The sequence below is a fragment of the Perca flavescens genome, chromosome 3, assembly GCF_004354835.1.
Source record: "Perca flavescens isolate YP-PL-M2 chromosome 3, PFLA_1.0, whole genome shotgun sequence".
Lineage (NCBI taxonomy): Eukaryota > Metazoa > Chordata > Actinopteri > Perciformes > Percidae > Perca > Perca flavescens.
In genome coordinates, this window is record NC_041333.1 from 18,645,333 (window position 1) to 18,663,517 (window position 18,185).

Sequence of the window (18,185 nt, forward strand, 5' to 3'; positions counted from 1 at the left end):
AGCGATGGAAAATGTGTACGTTAGTAACACTAGAGCAGTAAACTATACTCGTGTCTACATAAATTACACACGTTGCGATATTGGCAACAATGTAATGTGTTGTAGTGTATTAGTTTGGTAGTAAACATGGGGAATCTTTGGATTTTGCTGCTTTCAGATGTCTGGTGAAAGAATGTGATTTTATGTACACTTATATGAATTGGAATAGAATTGATAAAAGCCCATTTTACACAAAACATTGTGCATTAGTGTTAATACATTAAAGATTGCAGTTGTTCACACTTACATTGATGTTCAGTTTAGAACTTGGTAGAATGTCTTTCGCTATATAGTCTGATACATTACATCCCTCATCAGTCAAAATTAGCTGGTGTTTTTCTTGTTTCACTTGTATTAGCCCTTAAAAAAACCTTTGATCACTTTAAATGGACCTTGTCCAAAATTCCTTAAAAGCAATTGCCCATGATAAAAAATGAAGCATTAATGGCCAAATGAAAAGCTGTGGATTTAAATAATGCTACATGGTCTTGCAGTGGCAGTTACCTGTGCTTGTAGCATAAGCCTGTAATGTGTCAATACAACAGTCCTGAGTAGCCACAGTGACTTCTCTCTGATAAAGTGACAAATACAGACAATCTGTCGTGCTTGGAGTTCAAAGAAAGGTTCTTTAAATGCTATTTGTTGTTATGTAGTCGACTCAGTCATAGGCCTGTTCATTTACAAAAAATAAATGTGTGTAAGCCTGTTTGGCCCAAAGCATGCGTACATATTGCATATACAGAGTAAATATATATTCCCATATAAATACATTTCATACCAATACAAGGAGCTGAAAAACATTCAGTGAAACAATAGCATTTAACAGTCACTGTATTACAATGTAAGAATGGTAATGGGAAATGGGGAGCTATGGTGTAGAAAGGTAGTACAAGGTAAAATGTAAAATGGAGTTTCAAGGGTACAAGATGAAGGACAGCAGCCACTAAATCAGGTTTTGTGGTAACGAATTGGAAGATTTTGGAGGTTTTGGCATGCGTTTATAGTCTCTGCCAGAGCAAAGCAAGGTCCAGGAGATTCTGGAGACAAAACGTGTGGTGGGGGGGGGGGGCTGGACTCACCTAATGTACACAAATCACTCTTCCATGTGCAAATCTGTTAGCCTCTCTGACTCAACAAGAAAAGAGACAACTAATAACAGTCAAAATGAAGGCAGAATTTTGGTTGTCTACATTCAGGCATGCAGTTGGTCTCAATTATTATTTATTTAGTTCAATAAACAAAAATAAAAAAACGTGTTCCCTGCCCCTTTTCACAAACCCTTGGATTTCCACTGATAATCCAAGTGCTGACAAAGCAGCCATCGTGACAGTCTTAACAAATCCAGCACCACTTGGCATACAAACATTTTAAAAAATGTACATCTATATATATATATATATATATTCATATATCCAGATTTCAAATATATTTGTAGCTGTATATGCTTTGAATGAAAGAGGTTCAGTAAGGAATATATGAGGATTATATGCAGCTGTCGGAAGTTTGAAGCCCAAAACCCAGAATCTCTTTTTCAAAGGAGCCCACATACTTAGAAAATGTCTATTGTTCACTCTCTCGATCATCTTCTTTGTTTTAAGAAGTCCGTTTTTCAAAAGAGAAACATTTATGAGTACTCCTGGCCACATAAAAATCTGCATTTTCTTTTTCCTCTCTTTTAACCTGAACAATTTTACATTCATTTTTTTTTTTTTTTGTTTTTTGTCAAGCAAATGTTACTGGATTCTATTGCATGCATCTCTGATGTTTTTCTCTGAATGTTTTTATTTGTTTACTTGCTGCAGTACCTACTCTCATGAGTTGCCTATTTTTTTGCTTTCTGAGGTCAGTCATGATGTAATTATATAATATGGCATTAAGTTAGGAATTGTATGTCTTGTTTTTATTTTTTTTTGGAATGGACTTTCCCATTGCATCCGTGGTTTGACTTTCACGGTTCATTTTTCCCCTCAGGTCCTCCATGTCAGCTTACTGCAACAGAAAGAAAAGAAGCAGCATGGCATCGTCAGAGTAAGTCTTGACTGGTGCAGCTCAAGTGTCGAAGGCTTTGAGCAGAAGGGTAGCCGCCCCTTGCTGCACAGTCAGCCCACTACAGTCGCTGCATTGCTAAATCAATCCACACACACACACACACACACACACACACACACACACACACACACACACACACACACACGCTATACTATAACCATAAAATTGATTTTATGCACTGTACACATTGCATCATTGAGGCTCATACTGTATAAATGTGAGTAGTTTTTGTATTTTTAAATGTGTCCTTCTTGTCATTGTTTTTGTACCTGAAAGTGAGACGTAGACTACGATGATGACAACGCCCAGGACGATGGAGACTATACTGAGCAGACGAGCCAGTCGACCCAGCCTCCTGGCTCCGTCAATATCCCCCACCTGGAGACTGTTTCTGGACTGGAGAAACACAAAAGAATACGGTATTACCAAGAGGAACATTTGAATGATAATTTTAAGCAAGGCATAGTATAAGATATTACATAATAATTGTAAACCAAACCATACCACATAAGGGTAAAAAAGGGGTTAATGAATGTATTTCATTCCCCTCTGGTACATTTTCAACTAACTGCTCAAATCAAAGATAAGGAATGTTGTTATATTCTAGTTAAAGGGATGATAGATCACAAAGAAGTTACTTTATTTAATGTATATATTCCACTGGAATGATAGACATATAGAGGGACCTTCACTCTACTGAAAAGCAATTTACTTATTACTCCCCTTGCCACGCAGAATACTTCAGATTAGATTACTTTTTCATGTCTATTGCAGATATATAACCTTGAAAAGAAAGGTTTTTTTTTTAGATAACCCCTGGTCAGTGATTTGTTTTGTAAAGAAATCAAACAAATGGAGGATGGTTAACCTAACCTGGTCAATATATTCATTGATGTGTATAAGATTAAAGATAACACACATCTTATAGAATATACAATCCATCTATCCATCGTCATCTGGTGTTGGGTAGCGGGGACAGCAGCTCCAGCAGGGCCTGCAGGGGATCCCAAATGTCCCTTTCCCGAGCCACATTAACCGCTCTGACTGGGGGATCCCGAGGAGTTCCCAGGCCAGGGTGGAGATATTATCTTTCCAGCTAGTCCTGGGTCTTCCCCGGGCCTCCTCCCAGCTAGACGTGAACCTCCTTAGGGAGGAGTTCCAGGCATTCTGGGGGGGCCAGAGGGGGCATCCTTATCAGATGCCCGAACCACCTCAGATGGCTCCTTTCTGGCTTTTATCACAACGATGTGGGAATATACAGAATATACTATGAAATATACAAATAAAGAATATACAATTAAATATAAAACAAAAAACAACTACACTGTACACTCAAACAGAAACTGGAGAGGGAATCAGCCTTGGAGATATAAATTATTATTTATTATTATTTTATATATATATATATATATATATATATATATATATATATATATATATATATATATATATATATATATATATGAAAGACCTTCTAAGAAGACTTCCAACTCAAGGTCCTGGAGAGAGTTCTGTTGGAAGAACATAATACTATACTATATATTGAAATTTATTCAAAGGGGCTATCAATTGTCAATGAAATAAACTGCATGGAAAAATGTACCTCCACCTTAAGACTATGGTATGATCAGTGTAAAATACTGGAAAATGGACTACATATATGTGCCTATAAGATGTAACCAATTACATACTGTAGGTCATTTCCTGTACAAGTACAATGTAAAATCAAAATAAAGTTGCAAACCATACTCATCTAGCTTCTAGCTTCTTATTTTTGGCTTACCAAATGTTTTTAAGTTGAGTTTGTAGTGGTGACATTCATATTTCACATATCCACAGTGACTTTCAATAAGTACAACTCCCCAGTGAGATTCAATCTATCAATACAATCAACTGGCAACAAAGAAAACCTTTATATTTCCGTGACAGACAGTTAAAATGTGAGAGAGAAGCTATCAGAAAATACAGCTGAATCAGCAGAAACCACATTAATGCTATCAGTACAACATGAAAATAACACCTCAACCAAAGGGATTTACAGTTTGGAGTTCCCCATACATACATAACCCAGATAACGTTCCGTCCACAGTACGGCAGCTTGACTCTTTCCAACAGCTCTCTGAGAGTTACACTTCAATATTTATCAGGTGGTTTTCCATTAATTGATGGCGGAGTTATTTTAAAGGAGAAATGACTCAGAACAGAAATGTTGACTGGTCTACTAGGTGCGGAGTCCCTTAAAGTGCTCATATTATGCTCATTTTCAGTTTCATAAATTGTATTTAGAGGTTGTACCAGAATAGGTTTATGTGATTTAATTTTCAAAAAACACCATATTTTTGTTGTACTGCACATTTCTGCAGCTCCTCTTTTCACCCTGTGTGTTGAGCTCTCTGTTTTAGCTTCACACTTCTGTTCCGTCTTTGTTGGGAGTCGCATATGTGCAGTACCTAGGTCAGATCAGCTAGCTAGTCAGTTGCAGAGTATGAGGGCGTGCCACGCTAGCAGCTAGGCAAACATTATAACAAGTGTTACAAAGTGACGCATGGAAGTAAAGGCTGGACTACAATAGAGCTGTTTGTGAACAGTGCTTTCTCGGTAAGATGGTAACTCCCTTTGGGGTGGTATTTGGGCTTTTTCACTTTGTAAACCTATAACGTGCACAAAAAGATATAGTGTATAACACAATATTGAAAGGGAAAACGCCAAAAACCATAATGAGCACTTTAAGGTAAAATTCCAACAATAATTTATTCCCATATGTGAATGGCAAAATTGTCAATTTAAGATTGGCCGATTGGGATTGATGTGACTTGCAGAGCCAATTGGATGGAGTAGGTGAGCGCAGCAATGTGAAGGAGTTGTAGATCAACTTGATGTTGTATGTACATATATTGTTTTATGTATGCTGCAGATATGGAGACAGGATGATTTATGTGTATGTGTTGTTGAGAGGCATGACAGATGGGAATCCTCAATCCTTGTGCATTGCTTTAATCTTTGAGAGTCTCTTACTCTTTATGTCTTCTCATCGACATTGGTTAGATTTGGGCTGCTTTTAATTGGTGATACAATTAAACACATACTACTGTACATGGCACATACACAAGTGTACAAAAGACTCTTGACATCACCTCATTGATTTGGTTGTAATACAAAGCTTTAATTTATGAAATGTGCTGAACAATTTGTTGTTTTTTACATCCTTAACAGGTATTAGCTGTTTAGCTAAACCTGACAGAATATTCCTCTGACTTGCATTGATGCCTGAACTGGACGACATGTTCCTTCATTACGACGAACATGGACGCTGGAGTTCAATTTAAGTCAAACCCATCATCCCTTTCCATATATAGTAACTAGCTCACCAAATGTGTAATAATCCGTGGCTGAAAATTTCACCTGTTAAAACAAAAACTGTATGCAAATGATAGAACACACCGGAAACAAAAGTGAATAAACATGATACTAGGTGTTAGAGATTAAAATAGGCCAATAGGAAGTGTGCAGAGCATCAGTGCAACATTGGTGCTAAAAAAAACAATTGTGTTTCTATCAGCACTAAACAAAAATTATCTATCTATCTATCTATCTATCTATCTATCTATCTATCTATCTATCTATCTATATATATATATATATATATATATATATATATATATTTTACAGGTTGTACTGAGGAAGAACAACAGCATTGGACATTGGAGTGGAAACATTGCCTTGTCTGATGAATTCCACTTCCTGCTGTCTCACGCTGGTTGTGTGACTAAATGCATCCATCACGCAGAGTGAAAACACTGCAGTCTGCTGGTAGTGTGATGGTGTTGATTACATTTGCATGGCACTCACTGAGCCCCTTTATACCAAACATTTGAATGCTAGAGGACAACTGATCATCCCTTTATGCCAGCCGTGTCAGCAATCTTTTAATCAGATAATGCACCATGCTAGGAGGTTAAAACTGTCCAGGAATGCTTTCATAAACAGTGAAATGAAGTTATGCTGGCTTGTCAATTTACTAGCTTTCAATCCAGAGCTACTTGGGCAATGTACACAATACCAGCTGGTGTAACTCAGCCTGGGTCGGCATCCCTGTGAGGTGGGTTTAACTACTGTACATTTTGGGTCTATGCCCTGGTAAACTGAGATTGTACAGAGGTCAGGCTCAGGGGGAAAACAATATTAGAAAAGTGTCACTCATTCTCTGTTAAACAAGATCAAAGACCGAAGGGGAAGAGATCATGTGTAACAATGTCTAAATTTAAACCTACCCCACAACATGGCCATTTGCTAGCACTTGTGATGTTGTGATGGCACAATCTTTTACTCTTTTAAAAAGGTGCTCTAAGCGATGTTGGGTGACATTACTTCTTCTTGACGTTCGAAGTATTGTCAAACAAAATGGAAGCTAGCTCGCCCCTCCCTCTTCCTCATCCCATCCCACCCCCCTTTTTGCGCAATAACCCCCCAACCCCCACCCCCAAATCCTTCTCGTCGGTTATAGGCTGGAACACTGTTTGTTATGTTTAGTGGTGCAGGTTGCCACAGTTTGTTTTTGTTGCCTTTGTGGAAGCTGGGCTGTCTACAGAGACCGCGTTTTTTTTTTTTGAACAGTGTGTTCAGTGGACAGGCAGCTAGCGGATAGTGAGTGAAATGTTTGCTGTATGTGACAAAAAATATTGTAGCCTAAAAAACACGTCACATCGCTTAGAGCACCTTTAAAGGGTTAAACGGTAGTAGCTGGCCGTGGTGCTGAACTGGTCTTTTTAACCAGAGGCTGTGTGGAATACCGCAAGAAATGGCTCTCACTCCTCATCTATATTAAATTACACCACTATATTTCTGTAGGGCGATTTTCTTCATAAAGATAATGTGGTATTACATGGAATAATTACTACCCCTATCTGATTAAATTATATGTATATTTTAAAGACAAAATATGGCCCATTAAAACCAATTAAGCAGTATATAAACATTATTGTCTAATGACTGACCTCTTATCATACCAAAGACAAGAAGAAGTGATTTCATTTTCTACTTTCATCTTACATTCTTTTTACCAAAACAATGCAATTAAAATATTTAAATCACAAGATCAGTCAATGCTGAGGGTGCAGATGGGTTGCTTCAGTATAGATAACACTATATATATATATATATATATATATATATATATATATATATATATATATATATAGATAGATAGATAGATAGATAGATAGATAGATAGATAGATAGATAGATAGATAGATATCCTCCCTCATCTATGTCTACTTCATCCTCTCACTCCCATGAGCCTGTCTATCTGTCTCCAGGCTGTCTAGGGTGTTGTCAGATCCCACAATGCACTTGGTGCAGGTGGGTGGGGACAGTGCAACCCTGGGGTATTCCACTAAATCAGGTGCTGCTGGCCAGGGAACTACTTTTAAATAAGTACACTGAAACTGCAATCTGTTTTATGTCTGTTTGTTAAAACAGTATAGATCATTTAAAATGATGTGTAAACTGCCTGTTTTTCTCTGGGTTTTTACAGATTTTAAAACATACAGATGCCTGATTTTGTTATTGAGTGATTCTGTTGTTGGTAATATTAATACTTTGGATATTTATTTAAAAAGCATACCCAAAATATCTGATGTAATAGGTTTTTTTTTCAGTTCAGTCAATTCAATTTAGGTAACAATTTATTCAATGGCTTTATTCACATTAGCTCAAAACCATAATATTGCCTTTGAAAGATGGTGATAATACATTTAATTGACAAAAAAAAATCCTGATTAAAATTCTAAAACTTCCTTTCATTTTTAATATGACTTAAGCCACAAACGTTTAATCAATGCACAGGTCAATCTGGGCTCCTGACAGTAAAATAAGAGATTTCTTCTCTCTGACACTCGCACAAAGAGACACACTTCAGCTTCTTACTTCCAGGACTGCAATGTAAAGCTATGGTCCAACCACAGTCCCAGTAGAGCCTGTATTGATCCACATTACAGAGAAAAGCAACATCAGCACCTTAAATCAGAAAACACTGTCTATTTAGCTTGCTTAGACAGAAAACATTAATGAATGTAGATTTAAAAAGTAAGAATAATAAAGAAATTATAAATAAGGGCAGGCTGCTATGTCAGCATCCTTGTTTAATACACTCTGCATTGTTCAGGGGCTGCAAGAGATTTTGTGTGTGTGTGTGTGTGTGTGTGTGTGTGCTTTGCTCAGCTGATACATGTCTATATTGATTCACAGAGTAAATCTGGTCATATTATTTTTTTGAATGGGAAATTCTATCCTCAAAGAGTCCAGTGTTCATTCTGCTACGAGTATGCGTACACGCCCACACACACACACACACACACATTACTCTGTCTCTCTCTGTAGTTCATGTGTTGAGCAGAGAAAGGTGGAGGCTAGTAAGTCAGTAAGTGCTCCCTTTCTCTCTTGTCATTAATAATGGAGAGCAAGCAGCACCCTGGTGGAGAGGGACAGTGTACAATCAGGAGCTGGTGTGTAGTTATGTCTGTGAGACTGGCCATTTAGATCAAATTAAAATTGTTTATTTGCAGTTATGCCCTTTATTTCATATACAATTCTCATTCTTCTCCATGCATTTCATGTTATGGCTCTCTTTAAACTGTATTACCCGTTTTGGTACGTATTTTTCTTTTTTTTACTTTGAAACTAAACGTTTCACAAAAGTCAAGGTTGAAGATAATTCATAGTTTAGTTATTGTAGCTATTTTAAGCTGTTAAAGAGAGAGAACAAGGCTGTTGGTTTAAACCACTTTGGTCTGGTTGGGTGTAAGGAGCATTGCGGCCTCTAGGGGCCGCTAAGCGAGGCTTTTAGACTCAGGCTTGTTACACTAAAATCTCCATTAAAATTGCAAACCACTCAATGCGGTCGGATGATCAAATCTGTCAGATCCATGATGGCACCGCTCTCATTCATCGAGCTATAAAATACATTCTAGCTGCAGCTGCATCTCATACGTTTTATTGTATTTATATCTTAGTTAGCTTGTGGACTGAAAACACAGTTCAAATAAGCTAACTAAGCTAGGTATTAGCACCACAAAAACACAAGGCCTTAATAGTGTATGCATTATTCCATTTAACACATCAATAATAAGCGAACCACTGTTTATTTAGATAATCCAGGGTCATGTTGCACAGTTTAGTTCATAGCGCTGCACGCTGTTGTCAATATTAGCAGAGCACAATGCTATTGGTGATGTGTTTGTCAAAACAAAATGAGATTAACATTATACAGTACATTTACAAAGTGCTAGGTGTCCTGTTCAGAAAACACATCAGTAACTAAATACTGTAGGTATCGGATTGATACAGGAAAAGGAAGCACTAATAACCAATCAGGAGATGGTTTGTCGAATCCATGAGCAGATGACAAGAGTCCAGTTACAGCATTAATGCATGTATATTTCCTTAGTACTTCAATGATATGTTAAGCAGGTATAATGGTTACTGTGTTCACTTCTTAGTTTAGCATGCTAGCATGTTAACATCCGTTAATTAGCACAAAACACAGTACAGTATAGCTGAAGTGCGCTGAAGCACAGAAGGGAGGGGAACGGGATGAGGAGGAGGGAGGAGCAAGCTAGTCTTCGTTTTGTTTGAAAATACTTTGAACGTCATGAAGAAGTAACGTCACCCAAATCTCTTAGAGCACCTTTAAGTTATAATCTAAAGTAGTGGACACATTTTGACCTAATAATGGCACTGCACGAATTCAGAGTGAATAAACATGATGAGTCAGAGGATCATCAAAGGTATTACAGTTCATCCCCAGGGGAACATGAATGTGTGAATCAAATGTAATGGTAACAAAGTGGCTAATGATATGACGGCATGTAGGATTGATATGCACTTACTACAGTCTACAGTCTAACATCTATAAATAATAACTTAAATCTTAGGCATATTGGACTATAACACATTAGAAAAATACTGCAATTAGGTGAAGTTGTACCTGTAAGCACTTTTTGGGGACTCATTATTGCCATCAACTTTGGGCTTAAAAATGTACTTTCGTGTGTAATAAATTACTATAATAACAATGCCAATAAAAAGAAAAATGTGGAGGACATGTAGCAATAAATTTATATTTTGTTGGGGTACTTTTACAATTTTATTCAATGTTAATTTTAAAGCCCCGATTTAAAGATTTCTGACTTTGGAAGCTCCTTCTGCTATACCCCTGCACCCCTCCCCCATGCCTTGTAAAGCTGGGTGGTACTCTATTGCCATCACTTGTAGCCACAACATGACACTGTACTGTAAGCTTATATTATTTCATGTTTTATCTGCTGTGGAATGAAAATATCATTACATGCACAGGTTTAACATTTCAAATAATATCTTCAGATAATTAGCAACAATAGTTTAAAGTGCTCTCCCACTATATCTGCAGTATGAGATTGCGAATAAGAAATAATTTACATACGCAAACACACACACACACTCACAGTCATCCATCCAGTGCAGCATTGCGAGTCCATATTTCACAGGCAAATCTGCCAAGCGTGCAATAACGCTCCTGCAGTTTGGGCCTTCCCATTACTGGGATAAGCTGGTCTGAGCAGTAAAAACCTATTACCCCTGCCTCTCCAATCCCCATAATTGACTGCACATCATCCGTGTTTGCCAGCCACAAGCCTTCCCCACCAGAGCATCTGTCAGAGATCTGTGGCGGCAGCCAGCTGGAAGTTGGCTTTTAGGTGGTCCTGCTGCTGGAAGTGGTGGTGGATGATGATGGGTGTAACTTTTGGCAGTCCTGTTGTTAGCAATGCACCATCTGCCAGAACAGAAAGATGCTGACTGGCTAAATTATGCCCTAACAGATTGTACTTTAATTATAGTAAATTTTGATCGTTTACATGATTAAAACATGGATACTTTGTCCTTGTTTGATGTTTCCTGTCTGTACATCGATTATTAATGTTACAATTCCCTTTTGTCCTACAGTGATGCCTCATAAAAGTTAGTTAAAATATGCGCTGGAATTCTGAAATGCAGTCAATGTTATGTGAACATACGTAAATGGCGAGAGGATTATATTTACACAATAAAAGGGTCATGTGGCAGTTTGAAGGTGGACATAGGCAACTAAAACAAATTATATTAAGGTTAAAGCCACATTCATTCTTGATTTTTTTTTGGCCACTTGGGTACAGCAGAACAAGCTGAAACACAACACTGACACATTATCACCATATAAAGTTGCTATGGCGAACGTGTTAGCCTACCATCACACATAACACCATTAGCATTCATTTGGGGCCCGGTTTGTGTCCGCTTGATGAATGTAAGTCCAATATAAACACTCCTTTTAGCTCTGTTTTTGTTTTTTTCTTTTCATATTGCACATTGTCAATAAAGAAAATTAATTAGTGCAACTTTAACGTTATATTTAGGTTCATATATGCTTGGACAATTACACCAAGCTAAGGTTTTGAATTAATACATGAATTGAAACCTGAGCCCAATTCAATGTATGTTGAAGGCAGCTTACACACTCATTAACAACCCACCACAGACAGCCTAACTCATTATATACAACTGTGGCGTTTCACATCAAACTACTTACTTACTTATGTTGGGGAAAAAAGAAACCCATTCAACATTTTGTTTACAACTTCCTAGATTCGGGGCTGTTTCCTCTGAACTCCCATTTTGACAGCAGTTGAGCAGTTGTTTCTCTCTTCAACTTTCTAGAAGTATCCATTTCACAGGCGAGGGGAATATTAGCACTTAGTCGTGAGCTTGCACTCTCGAGCTGTATCGTGCGGTATCAACCGCATTACTTTTGATTCATTTGTTCACAGCGAGTGTTGTAAACCTTGGTTTTCCTGCTCTGACTCACTTGCACTTATCTGACATCACTGTGGTATCTGATTCAATTCCTTTCTAATCCAGTGATAGGAACTATTTGCTGTCTCTCTTACACCCATCTGCCCTTGTAGCGAATTATGTTTTTATCTTCTTTGCGTGGCCCGTATCCCCTTTCCATACCCTCAGGAAAGAAAGAGGATGTTGATTGCTGCCACATAGCTTGGCTAACTGCTGCAATCTGCTCTCTGCAGATAAACTAAATAGACTTCTCTCGCCTCCTATTGAGTTAATGGCCAGCTCCAGTTTCTCCCTCCTTCACTTTTCTTTCTTTTGCCCTCTGTCAACGCCCCTCTCTCTCTCTTTCTCACACACACACACACACACACACACACACACACATTCTCCATGCCATTAGCGAGACATGACTTGTGAAAGTCAGTGGTTTCATGATGATGGCTTGAGGAAATACAGGCTGTCTCGTGGATACTGCCTGATATTGCCTGATATTCTCTTTGGTGTGTAGTGCCCACAGGAGTGATATTACAAAACTAATGGCCTTACTGCAATGCCTTTGCCTTGTTTATCTGTAGATCTGAGTGCTGGCTGCTGCACAGCTGGCTGCTTCACAGTGTCAGAAGTAAAGTGCGCTGAAAAACACAAATAACAACTAAGCTGCCATCAGCCAACAGGAGTTAAAATCCTGACACAACAGTTACTACTAATGCCACTAAAAGACTCCTGGTAAAATCCTGCCAGATAATTAATGCAAATGTTTGTCAAGACAAGACACAGAGGTTCAGTATTGGAGGAAGCATTCAGATCATTTACTTAAGTAAAATAACTAATACCACACTAAAAATACTCCATTGAAAATTATATTTCATTAAAAGTATATTGTAATCACGAAAATATACTTGAAAAATGAACAGTATGCACAAAAAATATACTATTAAATTATTAGATTATTATTACTTGCATTCATGTAAAAACTGGATTTTACAGTTGTAGTTGGTTGAGGTGGTTTCATTAATAAATTGTTTGGTTTGTAAAAATTCAGAAAATTGTGAGAAATTATGTCACTATTACCCAGAGCGTAAAGTGACACCATAACTTAACCAGTAACTAAAGCTGCCAAATAATTGTTAGGGCTGGGTATCGATACTTTATAACCCAGAACCAAGTATCTAAACTTCAGTCAAACGATACTTGCATTTGATCCTTTTTGTTCCCAGATCTAAAATTACTATTTGTATGGTTTTGCTCGTAGCCAATCACTGCAAGCCTTCTTCAATTTAATGCGACGTGTGATTGGCCCGCTGCTGCAGCAGCTACAACTTATCCAATCTGTGGTGTGTTAGAGTCCAGCGACAATCAATTGAAGTACTCTATATTGGCATCCGTATCACTTATGGTACTAAGGGTACAGGTATTGGTACTGGTATCGTAATTTTTTAAACCATACCCAGCCCTACAGTATTAATTGTAGTGAGATAAAATGTATAATATTTCCCCCTGAAATGTGGTGGAGTAGAAGTAGAAAGTGGAATGAGATGAAAATACTCAATTTACTTAAGTACAGTACGTGAGGAAATGTACTTAGTTACTTTTCACCACTGAAGAGGTTTGCACGTTACACATTGTGGCACAGGCAGAGGTTGCACATAACAAGACACTTTGCTTAGTTTTTCAGATCATGATGATCCACCAAATGTAATTTGCCTTTATTATGTTTGAAGTTTCCATCTCCTCTGCCAGCTTTGTTTGGCTTTTGATGACCTCCAATCTCATCAACTACAGTAGATATCTAATGATGACCGAAACTCCCTACAGATGTAACACTGTTTAAGGGATATACGGTACTGTAGTTCAGGGGTCTTCAACGTTTTGTAAGCCAAGGACCCCTTAGCTGAAAGAGTGATGGAACAGGGACAGCCTACTACTTCAGCTAGGCCTACAAGAGTGCCTGGGTAGCTCACCTGGTAGAGCAGGTGCCCATATATAGAGATTTACTATTTGCTGCATGTCATTGCCCCTCTCTCTCCACTTTCAAGTCAAAGCTGTCCTACAGAAATAAAGACCTAAAATGCCCAAAAAATTATCTTTAAAACTAGGCCTACAATACAGGTGGGCAGCCCAAAGCCTTTATACATACTTTTTTAGTGCATAGAATACTAAGCTATTAAAATATTTGTTGGCATGATTTTATAAATCATGTTTTAATGTTACAAATACATGTGGCAAAGTAAATCCTTAAGATTACCTGTATCTGTGGATAGCTACCTTAGTGACTACCTTACCTACAGTATAGGCCAGTAAGCCTATCACCAATGTGTTTTTTTTTTTTTTAAAATAGGCTGATTTGTATTTGCTAATAATATGTTTGATTCATGTTAAGACATTTCAATTTTTGAAAAGACTTTCAAAAAATTAACAATAATTTGGTGGCCCCCCTGCAGTAACTCTGAGGAGACCCTAGGGGCCCCAGATACCTTGTTGAAGATCTCTGCTGTAATCACAACCTGTTAAAAACATTGTGTGTAGACAAAAATTCTGTTCAAATGAAGCTCAATCCCACTGAAGGAGTCTATGGTTTGAGTACATAGAGATCATTTTTGGAGGGTCTTATCAGTAACAGAAGACAAAAGGGATTTTGTGTGATTCAGCGGGGGATTTGACCGTGATGTACAGTTTAAGTACTTTAGTAGACGAGCCTCAGATGCCTGGATTTTGTCACTAGTGGTGTCAGTCAGCTAAAGACCTTTTTACTGAATATTAAGGCAATTACAACTTGAAGGGTGCAGTCCTGCCGTGTCATGTTATGTGAATCCCTGAGATTTTTTTCAGATCATGTACTGCCCGTGTGTGGAGCAACCTCACATGCAGAGTGCAGCACAGTATAGTACACAACGACAAATAATCGTTTGATCATCGGGCCGTAAATTATGTCTGTAAATATGAATAAATATTGGGCCATTTGTATTTGAAACTCTTATCTCATCAAACATTGACATTTTTGTGTTTGAGATATTGACTTTGTGAATTTACAAGATCAACTTTCCACATTTGAGTTTACTATGATGGAGGAGTGTCAAAATTAGAAGGGTGGGGGGTGGGGACATACTGACATAGTAAAAGCACAGCACTAATTGGCTGGGACAATTAAACCATGCCAGTTATTACATGCCTTCTGCAGCTTTTGTAGGAGCTTCCTCCAGTATCAACTTGTATACAATCGTAAGACAAAGTGTAAATACTGGAATGCTTTGCTGCAATATCACTGGCCTATTGCATACGTGATGAGTTTTTTTTAATAGTATATGTGTGCCAAAGTGAAGCAAGGGTCACCATCAATGGGGTACAGCCTACTTCATCAATGCTGCACCGTACCCGTAGTTATTCTAAATTATAAAATCATTTACACGTCGGACACAAAGCTTTTGCTTGTCAGGTCACACACACTTGACCTTCACACTATGTTTTTTATTTTTACATGTCTAAATCAACCGAGCCCGGCGGTATCTCGCTTTGATATCTAAGACATCTCTAAATGTGCCCTGGCTAAATGTAATGAGCTACAAGCTCTCGCTGCTTTCAATAACAAGTCCACCATTTTTACTGCAGACCTCTAACCACTGCAGAGGGTAACACCAAGAAACGTGTCAGCTTTCAATTATTATCACAGAGCAACCTCAAGATAGATCCTGTAGGCTCAATTACATGTGCGACAATATGAATGCGAAGAGGCCACATAATAGTCCATAGATGGGGTGGAAAGACTGCTTGTTGAAGACCAAATGAGGATTGTGTCACCAGAATATTGATTGGAGAGTAATAAACAGTAGCAGCATATCAAACTGTGTCCAGTGTGGCTGTCCAGTGTCTTAGCTGCATCTTGTATCAGCATTTCCTGCCTCCTGAAACGTTCAGTGAGAGGATTAATCAAGTGTCAGCGCCTCTAAACCAGAACAACAAGCAGCTGAAGCCTCAGCACTCGGAAAGTTGTTTGATGCACTGAGCTCTAGGTGTGGTGTGTGTGTGTGTGTGTGTGTGTGTGTGTGTGTTTGTGTTTGTGTTTCCTTTTTCTAGTGAACCCTGATATTCAGAGTTTATCAGTGACCACAGAGCCAACTGCACTGCACCTGAACACAACAATTTTCTTTAAATTAAATACACAACATCTGGAGGAGTTTTAGGATATTCAGATACATCACTGCGCAGAATTTAACTGATGTAAGTGTTCTGCAGAGATCTGTGTTAAACTGCATCTGAGGGTCTCTCTGGTTCTGGTGGAATTGCTTGAAAAACATCTTTAACAACCTGTTTTCTCTTGGTGTTTAAATAAATGTTGCAGTCAAAAGGGTGAGATTTGATTTTTACAAATAAATGCTGAACAGTTGCAGACACTGGTGTCTGTTTAAATTGATACCAATTATGTGGGATAGACAATAAAAAGTTGAACCATTGAGTCGAAAAAGAAAACGAATCACTGACTATTATATTTTGATAATGGATTAATCATTGGTTGTGATTTATTTAATAATAACACCAAATATTTGTCAGTTCTGGCTTCTCAAATTTGAGGATTTGCTGGTTTAATCTGTTTTATACGACTGTAAATTGAATGTTGGACTGTTGGCCTAACAAATTAACTATTTTTTTTCCTTTTCAGGATGAATATACCCCTCCCAAGTACCTTGGTGGCCATTGTGTCACACATTAATATTGCTCTTCTAAGTTAAGAGAAATATCCCTCTCACTTTCCTCAAATATCACAATGATATGTAGCGACATGCTGCAGTAAACATTAACTGTAGAAGATAATAAAACCATAACAGATTCCTGCAGAAGTACATAGCTGGGAGGCATCTTGCCTAATTTGTCAGTTATACAAACTTGACATTTATGAACCAGATTATGTTGATATCAAATGTATTTAACAAAATGAATATTATTAAGTTTATGGAGTTTAAAACTAAAGACACACAATACAGACACGTTTTCATTATGATTTTGATTTCTCTATCAACTGAGATGATGCTGTACAGAGATCATCATCATCATCATCATGTCTTCTCTCAGACCCATCCTCATATATTCACCCATTCATCTCTGCTGCTCCACTTTTTGCACTTTTGGCTAATGTGTTTTTCTTGATAGTTTTTGGTGCTGTATTCTACAAAGACAGTAAAGTGATACTCACCATGATGGAGTACACCAGTGCGACAATGCTGACGGGCCAGACGGGGCAGAAGCAGGACATGATAACAAGGATGAGGTAATCCTTGGGCTTCGGGGTCTCCTGGACTGTAGCGTTGCCGGTGGAGGAGCGGCTCAGACTGGCCTTGGACGGGGAGAGGGGGGCGGCGGCGCCCAGCTCTCCGGCGGAGCCCGATCTCACGGCAACGCCGTGGCCGTTCAGGTCTGCTTCCTGGCCCTTGTCGCTGTCCATGTTGACCGTAAAGGAGGTGGACATCTTCATCCCATTTCCTCCAGGCTCGGTGGTCAGCGCCAGGAGTTTCTCCGTCTCGTAGGGGTCCGAAGCCTGGGTGCCTCCTCCGCCCTCACTTAAGTTGGACTTCAGGAAGTCGGTGTCCGTGTTGATGGCCATGTTCAAGTCTCAATTGTATCAAATTAGATCAGAAAATGAATATTTTTTAAAAACTGGTTGAAAAATCAATTACAGGCTAGGCAACAACATCCCATAATACAACTGAATGCAAGTTTTTACAACTAATCTTTCAACTTTGGTTGAATGAGTGTGATCACCCAGCTGAGTTGTGGTGGGTGGATGGAAATTATATTATTACTGACGCTGATTTAAAAGGTCCTTTCAAAAGCTCGGATGTAACAGATCAACCCCCTAAAAAGTATAAAATCAGAGAGGAGATGAAAGCAGCCCGATTCCTGCAGATATCATTCTTCCTCTTGAATTTCTATCACCTTCCTTTACATCCGCCGTGTAGCTCATTTCCAAAAGGGGATCAGATGATAAAACGTCCCCTCCTCTCTGATACATCCAAGGAGGATCAGTTCAATCAGAGGAGCTCCTGTCGCCCGACTTGATCCAGTTACCACTTTCCTTTAAGTCAGTGTATGTCCATTGAAAAGTAGCCTTTAAACGCTTCACTTTCCTTTTCTATACACTGAAGGATGAAGGTGAGGCGTCTCTCTCAGAACAGACCCTCAAATCACCTTCTTTTGTCCTATCATCCACTGTCTCACGAAGCAGCAGCACAGCAAGTGAACTCAAC

At 38.5% G+C, this 18,185-nt stretch overlaps 1 protein-coding gene across 2 annotated transcripts; it reads right to left on the reverse strand.

Annotated features, from left to right (window-relative positions):
* Positions 1-1,457: 1,457 nt before the first annotated feature.
* trarg1a (trafficking regulator of GLUT4 (SLC2A4) 1a) lies at positions 1,458-18,155 on the reverse strand. 2 transcript variants are annotated; one of them, XM_028572817.1, is made up of 3 exons: positions 17,135-18,155; positions 2,358-2,484; positions 1,458-2,028 (listed from the first exon to the last, which is right to left on the reverse strand). In XM_028572817.1, the coding sequence occupies exons 1-3, from the start codon at positions 17,540-17,542 to the stop codon at positions 2,021-2,023; spliced, it is 543 nt and encodes a 180-aa protein (XP_028428618.1). In that variant the 5' UTR covers positions 17,543-18,155; the 3' UTR covers positions 1,458-2,020. The 2 variants fall into 2 exon arrangements, with proteins under 2 accessions (XP_028428618.1, XP_028428619.1); XM_028572818.1 differs by lacking the exons at positions 1,458-2,028; positions 2,358-2,484 and adding an exon at positions 15,479-15,848.
* Positions 18,156-18,185: the final 30 nt, after the last annotated feature.